The following is a 26,080-nucleotide window of genomic DNA, read 5'->3' as shown; positions in this document are numbered from 1 at the left end:
GGGAACCTCCCTTGCTGGTCTTCACTGTGTAGAGGCCTTTACTGCTTCTTCAAGCCTGCTGTGCCCAGTATCGCATTCCTTCCTTTCCACAGCCCCACATGGAAAGTAGGTCACGTGGGTGGTTATTAGGTCTGTCACTATGCAGGTGTAGAAACGGAGGCTCAGAGAGGTGAAGTCATCTACCCGAGGTCACACAGAAGGCAGCAGGAGGACCAAGGTCTGTGCGGCTCCCAGACTCTTAACCCTCTGCCGCGTGCTCTCGGTTCCTTCCAGTGGCCAGCGTGTGGTTGGCCTGTCTATCCAAGCTGGGTGCATGCTGGTAGACTGGGGTCTGAGAGCAGGAAGGAGGCCCCAGGGGCGGCCGCTGGCCTCCATGCCTCTCATATCTGCGCTGGAGCCGGGCATGCAGGTGGCGGACCCTCCTTGCCTCCTGGGCGGAGAAGAAGGAGGCGGCGATGGTGTGCCGCAGGCGCCGGGCATAGGTCTCCAGCAGGATGGTGGCTCCAGCCGCCAGCTGCAGGGCCCCAGCAGTCAGGGAGGCAGTAGTGTGGGGGCTCTGGGCAGGCAGCAGTGGGCAGCCCGGGGAGGTGAAGCGGAGCTCCCACTGGAAGGAGTTGTGAGCGGAGAGGTAGGGGCTCTCCGGAGGTGGCTGGTTGAAGAGGAAGGGGACGAAACCCAGGACTGTGTATGTGGCCTTCAAAGAGGAGAAAAAGGCCAGGTCAACAGACGGACACTGCGGCCATTCCCTGTCCCCCACCCCCTGTGGCCGCTTGCCCCCTCTGCAAAACGGGCACAGAAGTAGCCCAGCCTCCGGCCTCCTGGGCACAGATGAGCAGCAAATGACATCAGGAACCTGAAGCAGACTTTCTGGCAAACAAAAAGCATGGTGCAAATGCTATTTTTATTATCACGTTTGGAACAGAACGCTTTAGAGAAAACAAATGGGTGCTGTGGGTATTTTCTCTTTGCTAAGCCCTTAGCGAATACTTTAGATGTCCTTCTTGTCAAATATGCACGCTCCTCTGCGGTTGAGCCCAGAATGCCTCACCGAAAAAATGGGCAGCCTAAAGTCACACAATGATGTGGCCAGGCCAGGGGGTCTGTCTCCCCCAAGGCAGGTCCCAATATCCTGCTTCTAAGAATTAGGATATGCTCTTCCCTCAGGGTGTACAGTAGCAGGTGTGGGGAAGCAGGGAGGTCAGAGGTTGACCATTCAAACTTTGGAGCCAGACCTTTTCGGTTGGATCCTTGGTTCTGGCCAGGGCCCGCTTCTCCGCCGGGCTCCGCTCAAGGGGGCTCACGGAAGTATTTTATTTTCTTTTAAAATCAGAATAAAGAAACAAACTTAAAAGTTGAAGAATACGTTTCACTTCAGAGATCATACAGTCCCTGATGCAACTATCAACTTCTGTCAACTTCTCTGGCACAGCCACGGGCCTATATGTAAACAAAAGACACGGCTGTGTTCTAAGAAAACTCGGTTTACAAAACCAGGAAGCCCGCGGGGTTTGGCGCAGGGGCCACAGTTGGCAAACTCCTGACCTAGATCTTTCGTAAGCCCTCCTCCCCTCTGATACATTCAGCCGTGAGCTGTTCAGCGTGGTGAAGTGACCGGACCTCTCCTGGGTGCTTTCACAGGGGACCGCATGTTAAGACTCACAGTAAGCCGGCAGGGTGAGGAGGATCCCTCCATTTCGTACAAGTGGGGAAAATGAAGCTAGGACACCTTGCCACTTAGGAAAAGAGCGACCTGAGGGGTCAAATTCTTTTCAAGCCGTTGGGTATCTGCGTCCTCATCTGCCATAGGGGTGAGAATGGGACCCACCACGCTGAGCTATACTGGGAAGGAAAGGAGTCTGTCTGCCAATGCCCCAGGGTTCCCCTAGCTTCTCCAAGGGCTGGGACTTGAAGGCAAATTATATTTAATTGCAAATCAAGCGGTTAACACACCCTGCCCCTTCCTACAAGGAAATGACTCTACTCCCGGCACGGGCACCGGCACTGCACTTACGTCATACTTGACCGTGAGCGTGATGGGCACGGCAGGCAGCTTCTGAGCCCAGTCCACGGCCGCCTGAGCCAGCAGAAAGGCCACGTGGTCTGTGGCCACCATCACAGCTGTGACCATCAGGAACAGCGAGAACAGCCCCAGCCTCAGGAGACAACTCAGCAGCTCCCCCTGGGACAGCCTCGGCCGGGCAGCCCAGAGCAGCCAGGCTGGTGGGGAGGCCACCAAGTACGTGGTCTGGGTCTCCGCCAGCTGCCAAGCCAGCTGCTGGGTCGCGTAGATGTTGTCAAACCGCAGATCGGTCAGGTAGCGATGGAGATACCAGCCCGAGTCCACGAGGAGGCCCAGCATAAAGAGCCCGGCGACCACCTGCTGGGTCCCTAGCACGGCCGCCCGGGCCAGGGACTCCAGGCCGGAGAAGTCCTCCAGCACCTGCTGGGTGACCCTGAGCATATGAAGCCGGAACACGGAGCCGTTGCCCTGGGCCTGCAGGGTCAAGCCGTGGCTGCCCACGTGGCCGGCGGGGCCCAGAGCCCTGGACGCTGCGTGAAGCTGGCGAGTGGTATTGAGCAGACTCTCCAGGGAGCCCTCCGTGACGCATCTCAGCACCTGTCCCGCTGCGCCCATGTTGGCTAAGACGTTGGGCACCACGGCGACACCCAGGGTGGCTGTGCTCCAGGAGAGGAGCAGGCGGCGGCCCTGCTCCGTGCCCAGGGTAGGGATGCTGAGTGCAAACAGGCAGCGGGCCGGGGGCACCAGGCCCAGCACCAGGAAGACCAGGAAGCCCCAGACGGTGGCCACTGTGGCAGAGGGTCCCGGAGGGTAAAGCAGCGAGGACACCAGCCAGTGGTGGGTCAGACTCGCGGCAGCGACAGCCAGGGAACTGCACAGCAGGAGCTGGGTCAGCAGGTGGCCACAGCTGGTTGGGACCGGATGAGAGAAGGCGACCCAGGCGGCCTGCAGGGGCTGGAGGGCCTTGGAGAGCAGCAAGTGCCAGGACTTGCACCTGTACACAAGGAGATGGGGGGGACACTTTCAGGAGGATGAGGGGTTGGATGTTGGCTCAATGTCCCTGATCCTCAAAACCCTTCCATTGTTAACGGGCTGCTTGAGCCACAGCGGTTGGCACTCCTCCCCCGTGGGTCAGCCCCAGCAACTCACCCCAAACCCACAGGACCCAAGCTGAGCTAGAGAGGCTGCCCCAGGACCAGCCTCCCTGGCCTCATCAGGGAAGAGCCCAGTTCCTGGGGATGTGAGGATGGATGTCGGGGCTGCCTGTGTCCATATTTCCAGGTTTGGGAGGGTGCCTTGCCCCGGAGAATGAAAGAATCGTGGAGAGAGAGAGAAGCACAGATGAGCGAGAATAAGAAAGAGACAAAATTTGGGAGAGAGAGAGAGACACCGTTTCCCCTGAATTCACAGTCTTGGCTGGCTTCCTGTGTGACCCTGGACATTCCTTCTCTGTGGACCTCGGGGTCTCCTCTCTGATTCGGAGGCATGGGGAGTGGATCTGCTGAACACTCGGGAACTTTTCTACTCTGTTGTCCTTGTATTTATTAAACAACTACTATATGCTCACCACTGGAGAAACAGGAACGAATGGGAACAAGAATCCCTGTCCTCTTAGAGCCTGCGTGAAAGAGGGATGGCAGAGGGATTAGTGAGAAGAGGTTGGGTTCTGGATACGTTCTGTTGGAGGAGCCCACACAACGGGCAGTCTGACTGGCCGCAGGAGTGAGAGGAAGTGGGAGGTCAAGGGTGACCTTGAGGTTTGGTGCATGCGCCACTGAATCCCCCCAGGTGACATCCAAGATGGGAAATAAATGACACGTAAAATCATTGATTTATAGATGACGTTAAAGCCACAGGGCAGGAGGAGACTCCTTGGGATGCTGTGTTGGCAGGGAGGAGAGACACTGGAGGGCAGAGCCCTCGCCCCAGGCTGGGAGGCAAGAAGGAGGCTGGGGAAGCCGGGCTAGTACAATGTTCTAGCAAGAGGGGAGTGGCCACGTATGTCAAGGGCTGCTGATGGTCAACCAGCTGAGGACCAAGCAATGACTATTGGATTTACCCACGGGGAGGTCCCCTGGGGACTGCCCAAGGGCAGCTTGGTGGCACCTTGGGCCAAAACCTAACTAGAGGGGGCCCGGGAGAGATAGGAAGGAGTAGAACGTGAGACATGAGTGAGCCAAGTCATGTTTGCAGTAAAGGTGTGCAGACAGGGTGCCACGGCCGCTGGTTGGGTGGGACTCTAGGTTTGCAGGTGGGAAAGCCAATCAAAAGGGGGGCAGGGATGAAGGGGAGGCCCCCTGGAGTGATCTTTCCGGCAGTGGCAGCGGGTAAGATGTGCAGCGCAAAAAGGGGGGGTGTGATGGGCAAAGTGTGGGTGCCTACGTCTCAGTTTTTCTGACGCACGACAGAGCCGTGGTGAAGGCACGGCCTCTAGACCGCCTGGATTCAAATCTCTGCTTCACCACTCACCATCTGTGCGACCTTGGTCATGCTGCTTAATCGCTCTGTCCCTCAGTTTTCTTATTTCTGTAAGACATGTAACTCCTGTCTGTAACGGGAGGGAATAGAAGAAGCCCCTCGGAGGGTCGCTCTGTGTCTGGGACAGAATGAGGAGCAGGTCAGCGGTTATCTGTCCCGAAAGCGTCGAAACCTCGAGGGGAGGGACGTGGTCTCTTTTGCTCACTGACAGTGAGTAGCCCAAGTGCCTGGAAGAGAGTCCGGCATGTAGCTCCCTAAATACTTGTAGGCTGTGGTAGGATTGCTTCTGTTTGCTCAGGGCGGCGGGAAAGCGAGGTCGGCAGATGGAGAGCGAGCTGGAGGAGGCAGTAGAACCTTGAAGAGGGAGGAGAGGTTGGAAAATAGTTGTGCAGGAGGTTGGGAGAGTTAATGAACCAGGGCAATGCCATCCGAGCTGGGCAGCACCAAGGACCCATTTGCAGTCAGAGATGATGAATTATGGCCTTTCTGGCCCCTGAGGGCATTTTCGTTTAGGATGGAAACCTCCACCTATTGTATAATGAGTATTCGGGAAAGGTAGCCATTAAAAGAATAGCAAAGAATACAGCGGATAGGGGAAGGGAAGCCATCTGCAAGCCATTCTGGAGGCCAAGGCTGGGCGGAGTGTTGGGAATGACAGGGAAAGCCGCTGCCATCTGCTGAGTGCTTACTCTGAACCCAGCATGATGGCAAGTCCTGTGTGTGCATTTTCTCATTCAATTCTTTTTTTTTTTTTTTTAAGATTTTATTTGTTAGAGAGAGAGAGAGAGCACAAGCAGGGGGAGCGGCAGGCAGAGGGAGAGGGAGAAGTGGCCTCCCCTGCAGAGCAGAGAGCCTGATGTGGGGCTCGATCCCCAGACCTTGGGATTGTTACCCGAGCTGAAGGCAGACGCTTAATGACTGGGCCACCCAGGCGTCCCTCAATTCAACTATCTTGTAGGCATTGTTACTACTCTCATTCACAGATGGGGAAACTGAGGCTCAAAGAGGTGGCGTTTACCCAAGGTCACACAGCTGGGGAATGGCAGAGTTTGAGGATAGGCTCATACCCATGGTGCCTGACCACTGACCGCTTTCTTGCCTGTGGTCCCAGGGTCCAGGGTCTGCAGACCTACCCGGTCCTGGCGAGGTGCTCAGCTGTCTCCCACAGGGCCCTCATGTTTCCTGAATGGCCGTGGATCTGGATCAGAGCAGGCAGGCTCGAGCAGTGCTGTCAGGTGGAGAGGAAGTGAGGCAAACTGTATTCTCTAGAACTTGGGGAAAACCCTGTTGCTTCTGCTTTTTGGCCCTTAATTAAGCCCTCCTGGTGGCTTTGCCCTGCCCCCCTGGGCCCACCTCCCAGGGGGTTGGGCAAGCTGCCTCATTCCCTTCCAGCAGGCAGGGGTGGGTGGAAGTGTGGGAGGAAAGAGCCTTTTCCAAGCAGTTAATCTGTGATATTGAGAGCAGGAAGGGAGAACGTTCCCATTTCACAGAGGAAGAAACTGAGGCTCAGAGAAGCCCTCCTGCTTATTAGTGGTAGTGTCAGGACTAGAACTCTGCTTGGCTTCCCCTTACCCTCCTCTTCCAGAGTTGTGTGCCCCAAGAGGAGCCTGATCCCCAACTCTGAGCGGTGGGAACACACAGGAGATCATTGGACCTCTGCTCTTTCAAGCATAGTGGCTCTGGTCCCCTCTCTAGCTGGCTTTCTGTCATTAGCTCTGTCCCTCCTTACCTGTGTGACCTTGAGGAGGTGACCCCATCAGTTTCCTCCTTTTAAAAGAGAGGAGTGATAATAACAGTTAACATTTATGGCACACTTGGCCAGTATCAGACATGCTTCTCAACAGCTCTATTTGAATTCCCTGAATGCTTATTTCCAACAACCGTTTGTGATAGGTATTGTTATTTCCACTCTTCAGTGCAGAAAACTGAGACCCAGAGAATTAAGTAGAGCCGTGATTTATAGCCAACAGTCCTGCCCCAAAGTGGACTGGTCAGCCGCTGGGCTCTACTGGTGTGGAGGGAAGGGTTCACAAGGCTCGTGTTACCTTCCCATGCATCTGACACTGCATACAGCAGGCGCTTAATAAGTGTGACGTCCCCGTGGGCGTGCTCTGCTGCAGTCATCGCCTGGCAGGTACACCTCTGGGCTGTTGGAAAGCCGGTCCCTATCTGGAAGCAGACACTCCACCCCAGCATCTCTGTGCTCTCTCACTGCCAGTAGGCTGCCTCCTCTGGGAGCCCTCTGCTGTGCCCCCAGGCCTCCACCCTGCAGGACGGATGGCCCAGCGAGGAAGGGCACACCTCGGTGGTGTTCCAGACCCCCCATCCTTTCCCTTTTAAGGACATGTTGCCTGGGTCACTTGCTCAGGCCCAAAGGAGGGTATTCTGTGGCGCAGAGAGGGGAAGTGACATTCTCACAGTCACACAATCCAATGAGACACACCTGTGGTCCTCAGAGGGCCTGACATCCTTTCCCAGATCCCAAGCCCCTCCAGGAAGCCAGGTCAGACACCGAGTCTGCAGAGAACTGAGCACCCACAGTAGATGGGGAGCAGGAAACCTGGGCGCCTGCAGAGGCCGGCCAGTCAAGGCAAGGAGCAGAGCAGACCAGACAGAAACAGCATAAACTGCCATGTGTAGACCCCCTCGAAAAGGACAGCTTCTACTCCGCTCCGGGTGAGAGTTGAAGCCCCTCTGAAAGAGGCCCAACATCACCAGAACTTCCAGTTTTTCCAAAGATGCCAATCATTCCCTTTTTAATGGAAAAGTTGCCAAGTTTTTAAAGCCCCCATGACAAAAAAAAGACCTCTGGGCAGGCCAATCGGAACAAGCCTGTGGGCCAAAGCCAGCACGAGGACCACCAACTTCCAGCCTCTGCGGGAAGCCTTGGTAGGGCTGGTGCAGGGAGCTGGCTAGCTGCGCCTCGGAACCTCGGGGGCTCTGGGCCGCGGGTAGTACATCTGTACGTGAATGCCAGCTTTGCCACTTACTATGCTGTGCGACCTTGGACGAGACGCTGTCCTTCTCTGAACTTGTATGGGCTCTGCTCTCATGAAAAGACGAATACCTACCTCTTAGGATTGTTTGAGGATTCAGTGGAATAAGTTAGGTAGAGCACCCAGTAAGTACATAAATGCCCCTGCTCCGCTTTCTCCCGCCCGGGCTGACAGCTCTGCCTAAGGGAGCCCCTGGGCAGCTCAGGCCTGAGCCTCTGGTGAATGTGTAAGATTTGGGAGTTCGGTGGCACAAGAAGGGAAAGGGCAGAAGATATTTTTGGCTTTTCTCAGCACATTTAGGCAGTTGCCTCTGCCTACACAAAGCTGGCCTGGCTTCAAATCCCACCACATCCGGAAGGGTCTTCTGAATCATCCAAAATAGCATCAGCTTTTTGAGGGGAATTTCTGGGTGGAGGATTCAGAACCATAAGACAGCAGAGGAAGAGGAAGTGGTAAGCCTTCAGATCTGGGATCCGCTTCAGACAATGTTGGAGTCATTGAATTTTACAGCCTGTGGGCACAGAATATTGCCACCATCCGCTCAGCCTGGGAATACGGAGAGGTGGCTAAAATCTTGCCGAAAAGATAATGCTACCCAGTAGAAACAGAATACGAGCCATGTATATAATTAAAAATTTTCTAGTAGCTGCATAAAAAAAGAAATTTATTTTTATAGAATTTTTATTCAACTTTCAGTAAGAGTTTTATTCAGCCTAATATATCCCAAACATTATCCATTCAAAATGTAATCAATATAAAATTTATTAAGGGGATATAGTATCTTCATTTTTTTGTACTCAGTTTTAAAAACCTCGTGTTTTTAAAACGAAAATGAGTCAGCATAAGGCATTAAAGAGGGGTGGAGACTGTGGCAAACAAGAGAGCTCACCTATCAGTTTGTGTTTTCCCACCACCACTACTCAACTACAAACAATTGTTGCCAGGTAACGATAGGGTCCTGTGTTGCCAGACTTTCTGGTCTTTTCTTTTCCAAGAGAAGTGCAAATCAAGGTTTTGGTGTTTTTTAATCTTTTTTTTTTTTAAGATTTTATTTATTTATTTGACAGAGAGAGAGATCACAGTAGGCGGAGAGGCAGGGAGAGAGAGAGAGGGAAGCAGGCTCCCCACTGAGCAGAGAGCCTGATGTGGGTCTCCATCCCAGGACCCTGAGACCATGACCTGAGCCGAAGGCAGAGGCTCAACACGCTGGGCCACCCAGGCACCCCAACAAATCGAGGTTTTAATGTGAAATTTTCTGAATTTAAAAATATTAGAAATCAATTAATAGTTTAAAACTCATGAAAGGTGGCCCTAAAATCCTGACTGTGTGCTGGATGCTGACCCGGGGACCACTAGGTTACAAACTCCAGTTAGGTCTAAATCTTCCCTACCATGTTTCCTCACTTTGCCCCTCTAGACCCAGTCTCGAATCTTCTCCTCCCTACCCTGAGCCCTGGGGTTAGACCTACCTGGGCAGCCTCAAAGGACTCTCCTGCATTCTGGCTTCTGTAGGTGCGATGGTTAGCTTTCTGTGTCAACATGGCTGGGTTGCAACCTCCAGCTGTTTGGTCAAACATTATTCTGGACATTTCTGTGAGGGTGTTTTTGAATGAGAGTTTCATTTAGATTAATGGAGTTTGAATGAATCAGATTGCTGCCTCATTATGTGGTGGGCCTCATCCAATCAGTTGAGGGTGCAGAAGAACAAAAGATTGACTTCCCCTGAGCAAGAGGGAATTCTACCAGCAGATTGCCTTTGGACTCTTGCCTGGGTATACATATGTATATATTCCATCCTGCTGGTTCTGTTTCTGGGGAGAAGACTGACCGATAAGTTTGCGTTTGGTCATGGAGTGTGCCAGCAGGAGAGCTGAGGGACGGTGTAGAGAAAGACACAGGGCAGTTTCCCTCTTTCAGAGTCTCAAGGGCTGTCTGTGTCCCAGGAGTAAAGGTGCCAGCCCCGTGTGCGCTTCTGTCCCTCAGAGTCTCGGCTGGGAGGTTCTCCTCCCTCCCACCCCCGAGGACTTGCATGGTTTCCCGCATGGTTTCCCTTGCCCACTGCCCACACCTTGGAACTAGACCCATTACTAAGCTGTCCTCAGATTGACTAGTCTGTGTGCTTACTATTGCCTTCTGAGACCCTGACCGTGCACTCTTACCTCTCCAAAGTCCAAAACCTAAAGGACCTGCTAAGGTCTGTTATGGGTAGAGCCAGGAGTCCAAAGTGGCTCACGGAACTCCTCTTTCAGTGGCTTTTATTCACCTTGTTTTTCATCTATCATCAGTGCTTCCGTCCTGCTGCCCACTTGACTCTGTAATTCCTGATCTATGTGCCAGAATATGTACCTCTGTATCCAAACCTTCCACGTGCTCATTGTTCATCACTTCTGCGGGTTGCTGTGTTTCCCACAGTGCGCTGCCCCATGTTTCACTTCAACGCCATCACCCCCCCCCCCACCATGAAGGTCACCTATGTGGCCTCCAGCTCCTGGGTACCGCCAACAGCAGTGGCCCGAATATCCTCCCACATCACCTCTGTGGGGACCATGGGACAATTTTGCTGGGATATGAACCCAGAAGTAGGAAAAGTGGGCCACAGGGAATGCAGGTAGCAAGTTCCCCGAATTACTGCTGTGTCGCTTGCCAGGCTGATGGTAGAAGGTTATAGTCTCCTCCCGTTCCACCATCACTTCTTGTCCCCTTGCTTAGTTTCCGCTGGTCGGATTGGCGTGTTATGGCATCTCAGTGGAACTCGCATCTGTCTGATTACGGGTGGGTTCAAGCATCTCTTTACTGAGCTCTGGCCATCTCAACACCCTGCTTCAAAATGGCACAGACGTATCTCGCCCTCACCCTGCTTACAGGTGTCACGGTAGCAGTCTTCCAAAGACAGTGGCCAAGCCTCCTCCCCTCTCTGTGTGCGGATGCCACTCTCCTCACGAAGGAGTGGGACCTAGTTCCCTCCCCTTGGACCAGGCCAACTTTTGACTTGCTTTGATCAATAGAATGTGACAGGGTTGAATTCTTAAACCCCCAAGCCCAGACCTTCAGGAATCATGTAGCTTCTGTTTTTTGCCTTCTGAGAAGCCCACTGTCAGGCTCAATGGTCTGGGCTGGACTCCCTGGAGGCTCCATGGTCATTGTGACATTTAAGCTCCAGCAAAACTCCCGGCTGAGTGACCCTGGCCACACCATGTAGAGCAGAGACAAAACCATGCCTGCAGAGCTCTGTCTAAATGCAGAAACATGGCACGCCGTGGTGGCTCAGTGGGTAAGGCGTCTGACTCTCGATTTCAGCTCAGGTCATGATCTCAGGGTCGTGAGATCGAGCCCCGTCGGGCTCTGAGTTGGGCGTGGAGCCTGATAAAGAGCCTCTCTCCCTCCTCTCCCTCTCCCTCTGTACCCCCTCCCCTGCTAAAAGTCTCTCTCTCTCTCAAAAAGATTTAAAAATGCAGAAACATAGGCCAATAAGTTGCTGTGTTCTGTATAGCCACAGTAAATCAAACAGGTGTTTTGCTTTGTGTTTGTTCTTTCTGACTTCTGGGTGATCCTCTAGTATTCCAGACAAGAGTCTCATGTATATTTCCAATGAAATACCACCCCTGCCACCCACTTTCCTCCCAAGCCACCATGAGCACATGAGCACATGGTCAATCTTTTGTTCTGTCTCCACCCTCAACTGATTGGATGAGGCCCACCACATAATGAGGCAGCAATCTGATTCACTGAGACTGGTCTCAGTCTAATGCCACCTCCTCAGAGAAGTCCTCCCTGACCACCCTGGTTGAAGTGGCCTCTGAGTCAGTTTGTCACATTGTCCAGTTTCAACTTCTTAGCCCATATCATGACCCAGAGTCATTTTATTTGCCTGCCCTCTGCGTGTTTCCTCAGCTAGCACGTAAGTTCCATATGGATGGGGACAGTGAATGAGCACATAGTCAGGTTTTAAATAAATATTGTTGAATGAATAAGGAGTGAGCGAAGAAATGAATAGGACAGACTCTAGATCAGAGGGCAAGATTGCTTTCTTATAAATTCTGGTATAGACTCATTTATCGAATATTTACTGACCACCTGCTATGGGTCAGAAACCATTCTAGGTACCAGAGTTATGGCACTCAACAAAATAAAGTTTGTATCCTGACAAGCTGGTATTCTAGAGGGAGAGAAAGTTAATAAAGAATAAAATACATAACCTAGGGGCCTGGCTAAACACTCAGAAGAAAAATAGAGCCGAGTGAGGAGATGGAGAGTAGTGAGGGCAAGATTTTACACCAGATGGTCAGGGAAGAGTCTCTGGGGAGGTGACATTTGGGGAGGTGACATTTGAGCACAGACCTGAATAAAGTGAGGAAACGAGCACATAATTGGAAGCAAAGTGTTCTTGGCAGAGGAAACAGCATGTTCAAAGGCCCTGAGGCAAGGTGGTTTAAGCACATGGCTGGAGTGGAGAGGAGAGAGCAGTGAAGAAGTGAAGTCAGGGAGGTCAATTCCATGGAACCCCTAACTCAGGAATTTGGGGCCTTAAAGCTCTCTTATGCCCAGAAAGCAAATAATCTATAGGCCCAGTGTTGATTAACACTCTTTATTTTATTACATTTTCAATCAGAAGTATTCGAAATCATGATTCATCTGGTTACAAGTCCCATGGGTTTCTCTGTGAATGGACTTCTCCCGCCCCCTGTTCTCCAGGAGTGCATCTCCCAAGCCCTCTGGGCTGCGACTGTGACTTGATTCCTAAAGTACTCACGTGGGAAGAGGTAGAGCCCATCCTCCAACTTGGGGGCCTCTCCTCTCTCCTCCCCACTGCTCCCAGGGAAACATCCATGACTCACTCGTGCCGTACTGAGTCTCTGGCTGCCGCTTGGGGAACTTTGTCCCTCAGATGTGTAGGAAGGGAGACATGAGGCTTCCAGAAGCCCCGTGGGCACCTGTCTGGTGCCAGGCTAGCACTGGGCCAATCCCTCCACTTCTTGAGTGCCCGCTGGGCCTGATACTGTGCCGTTCACTGGGGATGCCCACGCGCTTCTGCTGGAAACGAGGAGGGATCAAATCATCTAGGAAAGCACCCCACCCCCAAGGCCAGCCACTGGCTCAGGCAAATCTCGGTTGACCTTCTCTGCAGAAGAGGGTAGGATATTTTGCCTGCCTGAGAAATTTTACCCTGGCCTTTGATGAGGCCCCAATGTATCTTCTTCTTTTTTTTTTCTCATTCCTGAAAAACGTGGCCTTTGCTAATTAAACACATTTACCCCTCTGGGGATGGATAAGAAAGGAAAGACCAGCTGCTGGAGTCAGGAGTAGCGGGCAGCGACAAAGGCCCCCGCGGGCCACACGTAGGAGAGTCCTCGCTGGATGGACAGTAGGGCCGGGGCTTGGCCTGACCCCAGAATTACAGTGAAACTGATTCAGATCAGACAGAAAAATCCTAAAAAGCTTGGGTAGAGATGTCAGCTGGGGGTTTCTAGAATGCCCCTGGTGTGCTGGGGCCCCCAGAAGCGCAGCCTCCCTGTCCTCAAAAGGTCCTCTGTCCCTCCCCTGTCTCCAGGGATTGAAAATGGTGCACTGGCAGGGGTCACGTTCAAACAACGGGCGCAGAATGGGCACCGACTGAGCAGGACACACCATGGCTGTGAACACCTGGAACACGGCTGTCCCCAAAGCCTTCCTCTCCGAGGAAGGTGACCTTTAAAGTCACAGGTGACCTCTCCGGAGGGTAACCTAAGGTAGGCCGTGGGGGATGTTAGCGGTGCCCATAGGAATCAATGCCCCCCTCCATTCCAACAGTTTAAGACAAATGCCGTATTCCAGATTTGCTTCCTCTTGCTGGGATAGGGCTCTCTCGCATTCTGGCCATTTAACAGCTCAGAGATAAAGGAGCTTATTTCTCTGGCGGATCTGGGAGATGTCTGGGCCCTGACCTCCATGAAAGAGAAGGAGACCGTGTCCTAGATAATGAGCCTGTGGGCCCAAGTGGACCACTGGAGGTCACCCTTGCTTGCTGCCTACTGGATCACAGAAAAGAACTGCTCAAGATCGTCCTTGTAGAGTCCCAGCAGCAGGTGACGGCAGAAGCCTTCTGAGAGGGCCCAGCGCGAAGAGAGTCCTGGAGGGGGACTCAAAGGGTCCGAAATGTGTCGTTGGCCAAGGCGGATGGCAGTGCCGTGATGTTGGCTGAGTGGATGTCGGCCCAGTCTGGGAAGACGCCCAGCTGGAAGATGGTCTGTGCCCAAGTATTCATGGCCAAGCTGAGCAGCAGGACACCCATCAGGTTCATCAGGAGGCCTGTCCGCACCTGAAACAGAGCCCAGATGAAGAGACGGATCAGCTCAGAGCCCATTGTACAGGTGGGAAAACCCATGCTCAGAGTCAGGAACGCAACCACTCAAGATCTCCCAGCCGGGAAGTGATGGTGCCAGAGCAGGGATCCAGGCTGCTGGGTGCCCCAGACCCTCCCACCTTGATGCTACCCTCGCCTGCCCCTCGGGTGTCATCCCTATGACACCCCCAAAGGGTGATTATTATGACTTCTGCTTTACAGAAGAGGAGCATGAGCCTCAGAGACGTTGGCTTATCCACATCCCACAGCTTGAAAATAATCTGGTTTGATCAATAACACACACACACACTCACACACACACACACACACACACACACACACACACACACTCATACATGCTCACACCTATCCACATTCCATGTCTACTGAAGGCTATATTTCTTTGTTGGGAAGAATTTGTCTCAAGGACATTTTGACCTTTTTAAGTAGCTAGAACAAGTCTGCCCACTTGCTTTTTCCCCCCGAGCTAACCTCTTGTGCCATTCATTCCAACCCGGGGCTGAAAATCTCTGTTTCTCATCCAGGTTTTCCGGTCTTTTGACATTAGCATTGCTCAGCTGTGAACTGTGCGGTGAGGGAGTCAATCACTCTCTTTTCAGTCTCCCTCTTTAAAATCTATTCCTCCCAGAGAAAGGCTCCCTTAGGTGCTATCGTGCCCTTAACGCTTCTCTCTTCCTTGCCAATTGCCCTCTTGAGCAAGCAGGGCTTCAGAACTTTCTCCAGGCAATCGTTTTCAGGGCGAATGTAATTATTTTGCTTTTTTGTCTTTGCCTTTATTTTTAGACTTACCTTCTATGGCGTAGGGTACCAGTTTTCCATATCTAGGTGTGTCAGAAACTCTTCTCTTAAAATAGTCTTACTTAAAGTGTTTTTAAAAATGTAAGTTGAGGGGCACCTGGGTGGCTCAGTCGGTTAAGTGTCTGCCTTTGGCTCAGGTCATGATTCCAGGGTCCTGAGACCGAGCCCCACATTGGGCTCCCTGCTCAGTAAGGAGCCTTCTTCTCCCTCTCCCTCTGCCTGCTGCTTCCCCTACTTGTGCTCTCTGTCAAATAAATACATAAAAATCTTTTTTGAAAAACCAAGTTGATTTAGGAGAACTGTTATATCCATATTGCACAGATGGTTCATGGAAAGGGCATCAGTGGTGAAGGGAGTTCGCCCAGTGACAAGGTCCAATGGCGTTATGTTGTCCTGCCTCTGCTCTCGGCGGGTCTTCAAGCCCTGGCCACATTGGAGAATTGGAAGGGGACTGGCCAAATCTTTGGGGTGGCTGGGAGGAGGGCTGGGCTCCTGGGAGCCTGGCTCCAAGTGCTTGCTCTGTCCCACATTCATCACGTGGACAACCTAGGCCATCCCTCTCGGGAGCAGAGCCTGCAGGTGGGCACGCGGCTCCAGACAGGTGGGCGGCTCTGACAGGTGTGCCCCTTTGTGCCCCCCTTGTGCCCCTCGGATGTCTCTCCATTTCTCTCATGGTCTCCTCGTTCTCAGGATGGCCATTAGGTCTGATCTCTTGCCCTCTGGCTGCTTTCCCTAAGCCTCTCTGTTTCACACTCAGCCCCCCTCCACCCCGCCGCCAAAGTGACCTCAGAAAGGTGGGAGTCAAACCTCGTCCCTGCAAAGTCGGGAAGCAGAAGGGACAACATTCTAGAAAGGCTCCCTCATGGCTGTTTTCCTGCCGGGCGTGTTTACTCATGTTCCACACTTGGCCTCTGAATTAGCTGAAGAAGCTATGTTCCCACTTCAAGGGGGAAGCAAGAAAGTGAATCGTTCTCTGAGTTCTGTCCTAGCCCCCAAACACCTGATAACATCCAAGAAGAGCCAATAACATCCAAGATAACATCCCAGACCCATGCCAGGACATCAGCTCCTAGCAAAGCCCCGCTGATGCTGACCTCTGGGCCCCACCTCCAGTGATTTGCGGAAGAGCATCTAGGGTCCCCGACTCTCCCTCTGATGGGACCCAACCGAGGATTCCTAAAGGTACAAGGACGTTCCAACGTAAACCCCAACCCCAAGCAACGATGAGACTCGTTCTCTCGTCTCCAAGTCTCTCTGTCACTCTGTCTGTTATTCTGTCTGCCACTCGCGCTATTCAATAAACTCTGTTTTCACTTCCTCTGGCTCACGTTTGATTTCTGTCCTGCATGAAGCCAGGGGTCCCTTGGCTGGTCCTGTGGGACGTTCTCCTGGGTTCCCAGACCCAGCCTGCCTGCATCGATAGCCCCGCTCAAATCCCTCTAGAGTCCTCCCACTGTGGGCTGCTTAAGGTAAGGTTTGGTCTGTGCCCTGCCCCTCTGCACCCCTCCCCTCCCCCAGCCCTCTGGCCTCATCCTCCCAACTCCAGGCACCCCAGCCTCCTCCTTCTCGTTTGCTCTGTGACCTCTTTCTGTCTCTCACTCTTGCCTACCCCCTCTCCTCCCTTCCCCTCCCGGTTTATCCTGCCGGAGTCTCTGCGCCTAGAGAGACTGGACCCCAGAATTGGTTTAAGCATATCACCCTCCTCCCTTGTACCAGTTTAGGATTTGCATTCCCTGAGTGTCCCCAGGCTGCCAGTGGAGGGGAAGTGGCAGCAGGAGGCAGGAGGAGGGAGGGAGGAGTGGGGTCAGCAGGGGAGCGAGGGGAGAGGAAACACACTGGTGGATCTCCCCACCACCCCCGCCAAGCCACCACCCTGGCTTGGCCTCACCACCCGCCCCGCTGGGGGGGTACAGCCTGCTTCCCCTCTCTCCTACAGATTCCAGGCACGGAGCAGTTGGCTGAACAAGTAAGAAAAGAGAGCAGTGCCCCGAGAGAGAAGGAAGTCCCTTGTCCCTGAAGCAGACTCTGGAAAGTCATCACTCAGGCAGCGTTTCCTGAAATTGTCTAAGCATAAGAATCAACCCAGAGTGTTTGCTAAACTGAACCTAGATATTCCTGGTCCCACTCCAGATGACTTATTCAGAGACTGGGGTGGGGGCAGGTGGAGGAGCGGGAGCCGGGGTCCCCGCCAAGGTGTCTCGCCCAGCCCCTGCCGGCAACCCCCCCTCTCAGGCCTCTGCTAGGACGAGCCCCGACTCACCATGTCTTTGACCAGCAGGTGTCCGGAGGCGAAGGCAATGGAGTTGGGGGGCGTCGAGACCGGGAGCATGAAGGCGTAGGAGCAGCCGACCGTGCCGGGGATCATCAAATACAGGGGGTGCACTCTCAGACGGATGGCCTGGTCCGGGTGCGGTGGGGGGCGGGGGGACCACGACAGGGCAGTGGAGAGGAGCCGCCACAACAGATGGAGATGGTCGAAAGCCACAACCACAGACAGAGACGGAAAGAGACGTGACAACAAAGGCACAGCATCCGAGACCAATCACAGCGGACAAGGAGACAGGTTTAGAGACACACAGACAGACATGCAGCCAGAAACGCAGATCCACGGACAAGAGCAGAGACAGACAAGAAGAGAACCCAAACCAAGGGACACAAGGAATAGATATTCCCCCAGGTTAGTGACGTTCTGGGGGCTGCAAGCTTGGGCGGGAAAGATTTTTCTAGAACCTTCTCCACCCTGAGAGTGCATCATGAGACCGGGAGGACTTACTAAGACCCAGCTTGTTGGCCCCACATCCCCCGGAGTTTCTGATTCAGCTCTAACACACCCAGTCCCCTGCCTGGTCCTTCCCTCAGCTGAACAGTCCCCACAGCCAGTCCCTGGCCACCTTTAGTGGGGGCCTCACCAGTTTTGGGGAGGCACAGAGAGGTCGAGATAACATCGACTGATAAGCATTTCCCAACTTCTAAGATGGTGTGACTCAAATGCGTCCGTGTGTTGGCCTCATTCGGTGGCTGGTTTGTCACCTGTCCCAAACGATGTCTTCATCTACAATGCCTATTGGTCTCCTCTCTACTATCGTATTTAAGATAGGACATTTTTTGGCCCCTCAAGGGAATTTTGATAACCCAAAGCTTATACATTTTTCTCAAAAAGTGCTAAATTCACCCCCTGACGTGCAAAACGTTTTTTGTTCGGATGATAAGCACCGTTTAGAACGCCATGTCATTCACTAGTGTCTTCTCCAGCAAAAGTTGCCCCAACAGACCTGGCTGGGTCCACCCTTCTCCTCCCAGTCACCCCACAGCACCCCATCTCTCTCAATCATCGGCTCCCTCAGATCCCGGGGAGTCTACGGGTGGGGGTGTGAAATGGCGGGTACACTCTGGAAGACAATTTGCCCACATCTAACAGAATTAGAGAAGCACATGCTCTTCAATCCAGGGGTCTCGTCTATGCACGTATCTAGATGGAATCAAAGGTTCCCAGACAAGGAAAGGTCAAGGGTGCCATTGTGGGATCACAGAAAAGGCTGGAAGTGACCTATGTGTCCCTCCGTAGAGATCCTCGATAGACCCACCGCTATCCACTCGTAACAGAATATCCTCTAGTCACTGAAAAAGGGTGAAGTATATCTCTGTGTGTAACACAGTGTGAGCTCCATTACAAATTCATGCAAAAATAAGCCAACTAAAACCAAAAGCAAGGTGGCTCAGACACACGTGCCTGGTCTATCACCATCGACACACGAAGCGTGTAGTTGCCACACTGATTTAATGAGATCAGTTCTGGAGTCTATTAAGAGAATCATAGGGCTTGGTCTCCTTTAATCTATTTAAATAGAAAACTCTGCTGATTGCTTGTAGCGTTCACCGGTTTTGAAATTCAGAACACAAACTCGATTTGATCACGACTCACCATTCTTTTCCCATGGTCCTAGATTTAGTTTGCTCTTTGCATCTTTGTTTATGTGTGAGATGGGGTTGTGACCTTCCCCCCCTGCCTTGGCTGTCCTTTGGTTTTGGTGTCTGGGTTTTGTTCACCTCATTCCTGGATTGAACAGCTTTCTCCATTATTCTGTGCTCTGAAGTACCGCGAGGAAGGTGGGAGCTAGCTGTCCTTTGCAGGCTGGCTCGTTCTCTCCTAGCTGACCCTCTGAGGACTGGCTAGTGATTTTTAGGGCAGCGGTTCTCAACAGGGGATGGTTTTGTTTCCCTTACCAGGGGACATTTGCCAATGTCTGGAGACATTTTTGATTGTCACGATTTAGGTCAGTGCTACTGCTACCTCATGGATAGAGGCAAGCATGCTGCTGAGCAGCTCACAACCTCAGGACAGCCCCCCACACAACAGATCATTCTTTGGCCCCAAATGCCAAGAGTGCTGAGAAACCCTTCTTTAGAGGGAGCTTAGAACTTCGCCTACCATTAGAATTTCTTCTGTGGTTATTTGTGTACTCAGATTTCCTCCTTTGTCTTAACCCACATTTGAAAATTTGCATTTTCCTAGAAATGGAGATTCTGAACAGATTTCTGACGTTACCCACCCCCCCATCCTCCCCCACACTCCCGCGCCAGGACTCACCAGCTCTGCCAGGACCGGCAGGAAGATGATGATCGTGGCCGTGTTGCTGGCAAACTCGGTGAAGAAGGCGATGACGACGGTGATGAGCAGCACGGCCAGGGCGGGGGGCACGTTCTCCAGGGGGTGCAGCTGCCCACCGATCCACGCAGACAGCCCTGACTCCTGTGGGGCATGGGGAGCGTCTGTTCACACCCCTGCGCAGCCACAGCCACCATCCCCGAGGGCTGGGCCTGGGAGGGAGGTTAGGATGGACCACCTCGATGACAACAGTGGCTACCATGGACACTGAGACTCAGAGAGGGTCAGCGACAGGTCCAAGGCTACACCTTCCAGCCGACGGGCATCAGCCTCTCTGCTTCTTGAGCTGTTCTCTACTCCAACTCTGTAGGACCTAAACCCCTGGATCCCCAAATAATCCATTTGTCTCTAGCCACCCCCCCTGCCAAGTTCCAACTGAAGTGAGAAGGGAAAACGGGACCCTCCATGGGTGGTGATGAATGACAAAAATATTAACACGATTATGTATGCAAAACATTCATTAATAATCTGATCATTTTTATGTAATGATATATACAAGAAATCCTATCTACCATCTATAAAACCTATATCAGATATATGTTAAATGCAGCCCTAACAAAATGATCACCAACAATAAAGATATTTGTGAGTAATGATAAGGCTGATCATTAGGATGATAACATAATATTGTATTATTACTCACTTGAGCATAAGAATCATCATCCCTGAGGCTTTACGGTTCGCCTGGCACCTGCACACATTTCCTCGTCAACCCCTCCCAGCCTTCCTGGAAGGCAGACATTTGTCTCTGTGTTACAGATGAGGAAACGGAGCCAGGTGAGTTTTTGTGACTTGCCTACGGTCCCCAAAAGTCATAATCTGAGATGTATTTCACATTCAAGGGCATGTACTTCTCTCTCTCCCGTTCTCTTTTTTTTTAAGATTGTATGTATTTATTTGAGAAAGAGAAAGAGCGAGCAAGAGAGAGAGAGCGCAAGCATGGGTGGGGGCAGGGAGAGGTGGAGAGGCAGAGGGAGAAGCAGGCTCTCCGCTGAGTGTGGAGCCCAGCATGGGGCTTGATCCCAGGACCCCGGGATCATGACCTGAGCCAAAGGCAGACGCTTAACCGACTGAGCCACCCGGGCTCCCCAGTGCTATGTACTTCTGTAAGCAAACATGGTCCTGCAAAGTTCCCTATCACTTGGGCACCATCCTCTGGACACAGCAGTGTGTCATGAAGAAGGGTGATGGCCAGAGCCGACAACAGCCCTCCAGGACAGAGAGAGGACAGGTTAGATTGTCCCCTCCCTGGCTCCGGACTCCACCCCTGCCCTCGGTGTTGCAGAATTATCATCGTGCACTCCCCACTGACTTCTGCAGGAGTTACTCTACGTAAGAGTATTTAAATCAAGTGTGTGCTTACCATAGCCCTTTTAGCAACCCAGTATCCTTTGATATCACACACTTGGGTTTTTCAAAGAAACTGTACACATTTCTTTTATATTTGATGGAAAATTTACTGCTTATCTAGAACTTAAAATTTAATAATGGATTCTAGAACACAGAATACTGTTTTTACATAAATAAAATACTACACTTGGGGGCACCTGGATGGCTCAGTGGGTTAAAGCCTCTGCCTTCGGCTCAGGTCATGATCCCAGGGTCCTGGGATAGAGCCCCGCATCGGGCTCCCTGCTCGGCAGGACGCCTGCTTCTCCCTTTCCCACTACTCCCTGCTTGTGCTCCCTCTCTCGCTGTGTCTGTCTCTGTCAAATAAATAAATAAAATCTTAAAAAAAAAAATACTACACTGGTCCCCAGAACTTGACTTAAAAGTTACCTTCAAGGAATGAATAATGAATGCTTAAACATATCTTTCCCTAGAAGATTCTTTGTAAAATCTAGATGCTGCTTTTGTCTGATAACCTAGAAATGATGGCACATGGCAGAGTCAATGCCCCAGCCCTTCCCCGACCAAGGAACCCTTCAAGGGGGAAACGGGGCCACTGGTTTTTCCCAGAGGCCACAGCTCTGGCTAAGAGACTGATGGCAGTTGTGTGTGATTTAACGGAGAGAGGCTGGAGAGAAGGAATATTAATGACTTGGATGAATGAGAAGCCAACTCTGGGTGGCGGGCTTCCAACCAACGTCCCAGCACACTCAGGTCCTTGGCTCAGCTTCTACAAGCACAGGGAGGTCTGGCAGCTTCAGGGGAGAGAACCCCCTGATGCCTGGGGTTCTCTTGGGGACTCCCAAGGGCTTCCCCTGCCCTTTCTCATTCCCTTAGGTATTAGAAGCTCCATTTCCTTGGAAACACATGGTCCCACATTGTCCCACAGACTGTAGAACCAGCAACAGGCAAGGTGAGATGCCATGTGGCCAGAGGACGAAGAGAAAGAGCCCCCAAATCAGCCTAAGCTTATTCCCCACGTTACTCCTTCCTAGCTGTGTCATCCTGGGCAAGAAACTTAACCTCTCTGTGCCTCAGTTTCCTCATCTGCAAATGCAGATATAACAGTGCCTATCTCAGAAGGTTATTATTGGGAGAAAAGGAGCAAATCTACAAAAGCCGTTGGAAAATGCCCCAGTACCTGGTGAGCCCCCCACATGTGCCAGCCATCATTACAAGTCACATCATTACAATGCCAGAGTTGGAAAAACACTCAGAAATGGCCCAGTGTGGTGGTTGTCAAACTGTGTTTCTTATGGCCCTCAAAGATGTCAAGAAATGCCTAAGGCCCCCCTGCAGGATGAGAGGGGAGAGGCTTGACAACTTTAAGAGCCTCATCAAACACAGTAGGCTTGGCTGTGTGTATACAACTCTGTATAATAATTCCTAGGGAGAGAGTCAGTGAATTTGGTTCAAGGAAAGAAAAACGAGAGGTCTTCATGTGCATGTGTGAACTTTCAGACCACTGTACTGCTTATAAGCTGTGTGACTAAAGACTTTGGACAAATTGAGGAACATCTCTGTTCCTTGGTTTCTTCAGGGAGTTGTGGTCAGGATGAAACAAATGCATGCAAAACATAGGAAGCACAGAATAGGATTCACTATTCTTATCTGACAAGCACTTAATATCGAGTTTACTCTACACTGGGCACTATTCTAAAGACTTGGCTAATATAACTTATTTGATCCCTGTAACAACTCCATGAAGTGAGCTGTAAAATTATCTCCCATTTTATGGCTGAACAAACTGAGGCAAAAAGAGGTGGTGGCTGGCCTGAATAAATGAAATGACTTGTCCTAAGGTTGGAATTTTGAGCTTATAATCTAGCTCTTACTTCATTAGGCTACCTTTCCAATAAAATGATAATAGCAATCATCATCATCATGGCTATCACCATCAGCCCCACCATCATCACCACCACCATTATCACCACCACCATCATCATCACCATCACCACCATAATCACCACCATCACCATCACCATCATCATCACCTTCATCATCACCATCACCACCATCACCATCACCACCATCACCTTCATCATCACCATCATCATCATCACCACTATGATCACCACCATCACCATCACCATAATCATCACCATCACCATCACCACCACCATCATCACCACCATCATCATCACCATCATCACCATCATCACCACCACCATCATCACTATCACCATCATCACCATCATCATCACCATCATCACCACCATCATCACTATCACCATCATCACCATCATCATCACCATCACCACCACCATCCTCACTGAGGTGACTCTCCAGCAGGAAATGAGGGATGGGGAAAATAGACATGTTTCTACTTGCCTACAGGCCTTGCTCCCTTCTGACCTACTCTCAAGCTCCTATAACCTGAATACATATTCATAGATAAGTTTATTTGGGTGGTGATTAAATGAGATATATGTGAAGGTGCAGAAGAAGACCAATTTTTCAACCCCTGAGATAGGAAAACTATAATAACGATAACAGTAGTGAGGTTGAAGGTGGCTCTGGTTTTAGCACTGGTGTGTATCTGCCCTGTGCTGGGCACTTCCCATGCCTCACGTCATCAACTCTCCAAACAGCCCATCTCACAGGTCATGTCCAACAAATGTTCATTGAGCATGTTGTGTACCAGGACTCTTCTCAATGTCGGAACAGTAGTGACTAAGACAGATGTAATGTAAGCCCTCACAGAGCTTACGTTCTGGTAAGAGAGACACCAACAAGCAAACAGATGATCAGCAAATTGGGGTGAAGGAAACAGGAAGGAAATAATGAGAGAGTGGCTATAGGGGAGGCTACTTAGACATAGTGCCAGGGAGGACCCCTGAGTTGGTGACCTTGGAACTGACCTGAAGGGCTAGGGCTCAAGATCTTGGGGAATAGCATTAGGCAGAAAGAAAGAAGATGCAAAGGTCCAGGGGTGCAAATGAGTCTAGTGTGACTGACATTAAGGGGCCAGTAGGATTGGAGAGGAGCCAATGAGGGAAGAGAGGTAGGCACTGACACCAGGGAGGCAGGTAGACAGGGTCCAGGCCATGCTGGGCCCTGTGTATAGGCCAAGGAATCCTTCAGACTCGAGTCTAAATATACGAGGAGTCATGGGCAGTTTTATAGGGAGAGAAAATGCACTGAGGACACTAAGTGGGTTTAAGTGAGTTGCCAAGCTCAGAGAAAGCCCTGGGAACAGCTTCCAGCCCTTCTGAACTAGCACTGGGGATTTCACACATTCAGACTCATGCTGGACCCCATCCAAGGACTTGGAAGCCCCAGGAGGCCTGGCAGTGGCCTGGGGAGGGCACTGGGCAGAGGCCAGGAAGCAGGGTGTGCCATGAGCGCTCTGGTCCCTCCTGGGGCAGGCTGTGCTGGCCTGGGGAGGGACTGGTACCAGCAGGGGTTAGGTGAGGAGGGCAGCTGCCTGACAAAGCCCTCGTTGAACAGAAACCCCAGCGGCGGTGCAGGGCTGGGCCAGGAGCCAGACCGGCCTCCCAGTGTGCCCAGCTGTCCTGCTGCCCAGCCTCCACGGAGAGCCGAGACTTTTCCCACCACATCCTGAACTCAGAGAAGCCTCTGGGGGTATAGAACCATCTCCTCTATCCCCTGCCTCAGGGACAGGCAAGGTTGACACCACCTGGATAAGTGGCACCCTCTCCACCGAGCTGCTCAGGCAAGAATCTCCACGTCATCCCGCCTTCTGATTTCCCTCCCCCACCATTGCTTCCCAGATTCAATTATAATAACCAACTACATCGGCTGTGTTCCAAGGGCTCCACGTGCATTGGCTCATTTCATAATTGTAACAAGTCTATGACTTGACACCATGAGCATTCCTGTTTTGCAGATGAGGAAACCAAACCACACAGCGAAGAGGTCCAAGACCCACAACTCCAACCCAGACAGTCTGGTTTGACAGCCCGTGCTTTTGACCATTGCATTGCGTGCATGGCCTCTTCAGGACCTGGATAATAGGTCATTCCCTTTGGGAAGCCTTCCCTGATACATCCCCAGTAGAAGGCAGGAGTGAGAAAAGTCAGATGGGCAGGAGTTCAAATCCCAGCTCTGCTACCTATGAGCTGTGTTACTTAGGACCAGTCAATTAACCTCTCTGGTCCTCGGGATTCTTAAAATGGAGACACAGTCAGTGTTGTTGCTCAACCATCCTTTTGCTTCCTTTGAAGTCTATACTATTGGACTTGTATGTATTATTCGTTGGGGAAAAAATGAGTAAAATAAAAATATATGTTCTAAAAAGGAGTCACTGTGTCGAGAACCTGAATATGCCACCCAGATCACTTTCAGTGAAGGCTTTGTGGGTGACCTGATGTAATGGCTTAGCACTCCGAACTCTGAGGGCTCGCTTGTTCCAGCGCAGGGAGCCGGGGCCCGTGAGCAGCAGCGGACCTTCACCGTCAGCCCAAGGGGCTGTCTCAGACCTTGTCTTGCCGAGGTCACACTCATTCCTGGGGCGGCTCACAAGCAGGGACGCCGGGGTATGGCCTGGCCATCTCAGCCCAGGCCGGACATCTCTGAAGGGCCAGCTCAGCTCCACGCTCCCTGTGGTGTTGGTGGAGGCGTCATGGGGTCTGCTGATGGTTGTGCTCCCCCCGCTGCCCTCCCCCCTGTCCACAGCCAGGAACCCCAGGAGCACCACCTAACACCCCTCCTCACTCGCCTGCATTGCAAAGTCTGCTCCGTGGAGGGGGAACCCACAAGAGCCACAGAACCAGGGTTTAGAGAGAGTGCCCGGGGAGTTCTACGTGCTCCCCATGTGCTAGGTGTTACGCCAGCTCTTACGTTCTCTAATTACTTCCAATAAGCCCGAAGAGTAGAAACGTTGGTCCAGTTCATAGATGAGAAAGCTGGTGCCCACAGAGGTTTAGAAACTTGCCCCAAGTGCCCCAGCAAGGAGTGGTAGAGCTGGAATTTGAATCCGGACTCTCGGACTCTCAAGCCTGGGCTTCTTACTAGCATACACTTTGTGGATGTCTTATATCCTATCCACGTTGGAACCTGAAAATTAGAACTGAATTAAAGAAAGCAAGCAATCTGGGAGGGAATCTCAGGTTTCCTTCACCTTAATTTCAGATTAGCCCTTAATCGGCTGTGGTTTTAAATGCTTTGGCTTACAAGGAGAGATTTAGGGATGAGGTGGAGCCCAGCATCATGAACTGGGGGGTTCAAATCCCGGCTCTGACAATCTCCTGGCTTCACAAACATAGGCAAGCTATTTAGCCTCGAGTTACCTCCATTCCCTCATCTTTGAAATGTGGATGCAACCGCATCTACTTCAGTGGTGTTGACAAGAAAAACCGAGCCCCCATTTGCAAAGCGCTTCACGTGATGCCTGCACTTGGGAAGTTCTTGAAAATGAGCCATTAGGAGGC

General features: G+C 51.8%; 2 protein-coding genes across 2 annotated transcripts in view; both read right to left on the bottom strand.

Annotated features, from left to right (window-relative positions):
• Positions 1–238: 238 nt before the first annotated feature.
• Positions 239–5,675, bottom strand: OCSTAMP (osteoclast stimulatory transmembrane protein; the record flags this gene model as incomplete). The annotated part of the gene is made up of 3 exons (XM_080814730.1): positions 239–694; positions 2,012–3,014; positions 5,632–5,675. 3 exons carry the CDS (start codon positions 5,673–5,675, stop codon positions 239–241), a joined length of 1,503 nt encoding a protein of 500 aa, XP_080670856.1.
• Positions 5,676–12,065: 6,390 nt separating this feature from the next.
• SLC13A3 (solute carrier family 13 member 3) overlaps positions 12,066–26,080 on the bottom strand; it is a 69,370-nt gene continuing 55,355 nt past the window's right edge. Inside the window, exons 11-13 of the mRNA XM_080812970.1 lie at positions 19,221–19,382; positions 16,893–17,030; positions 12,066–13,789 (exon numbers count right to left, since the gene is read on the bottom strand). Coding sequence (XP_080669096.1) covers positions 13,613–13,789; positions 16,893–17,030; positions 19,221–19,382 — 477 coding nt within the window. The 3' untranslated portion in view covers positions 12,066–13,612. The remainder of the gene's footprint in view (positions 13,790–16,892; positions 17,031–19,220; positions 19,383–26,080) is intronic.

This window comes from Martes martes, assembly GCF_963455335.1.
Source record: "Martes martes genome assembly, chromosome: 9".
NCBI lineage: Eukaryota > Metazoa > Chordata > Mammalia > Carnivora > Mustelidae > Martes > Martes martes.
This window is presented reverse-complemented; position numbering and strand designations above follow the sequence as displayed.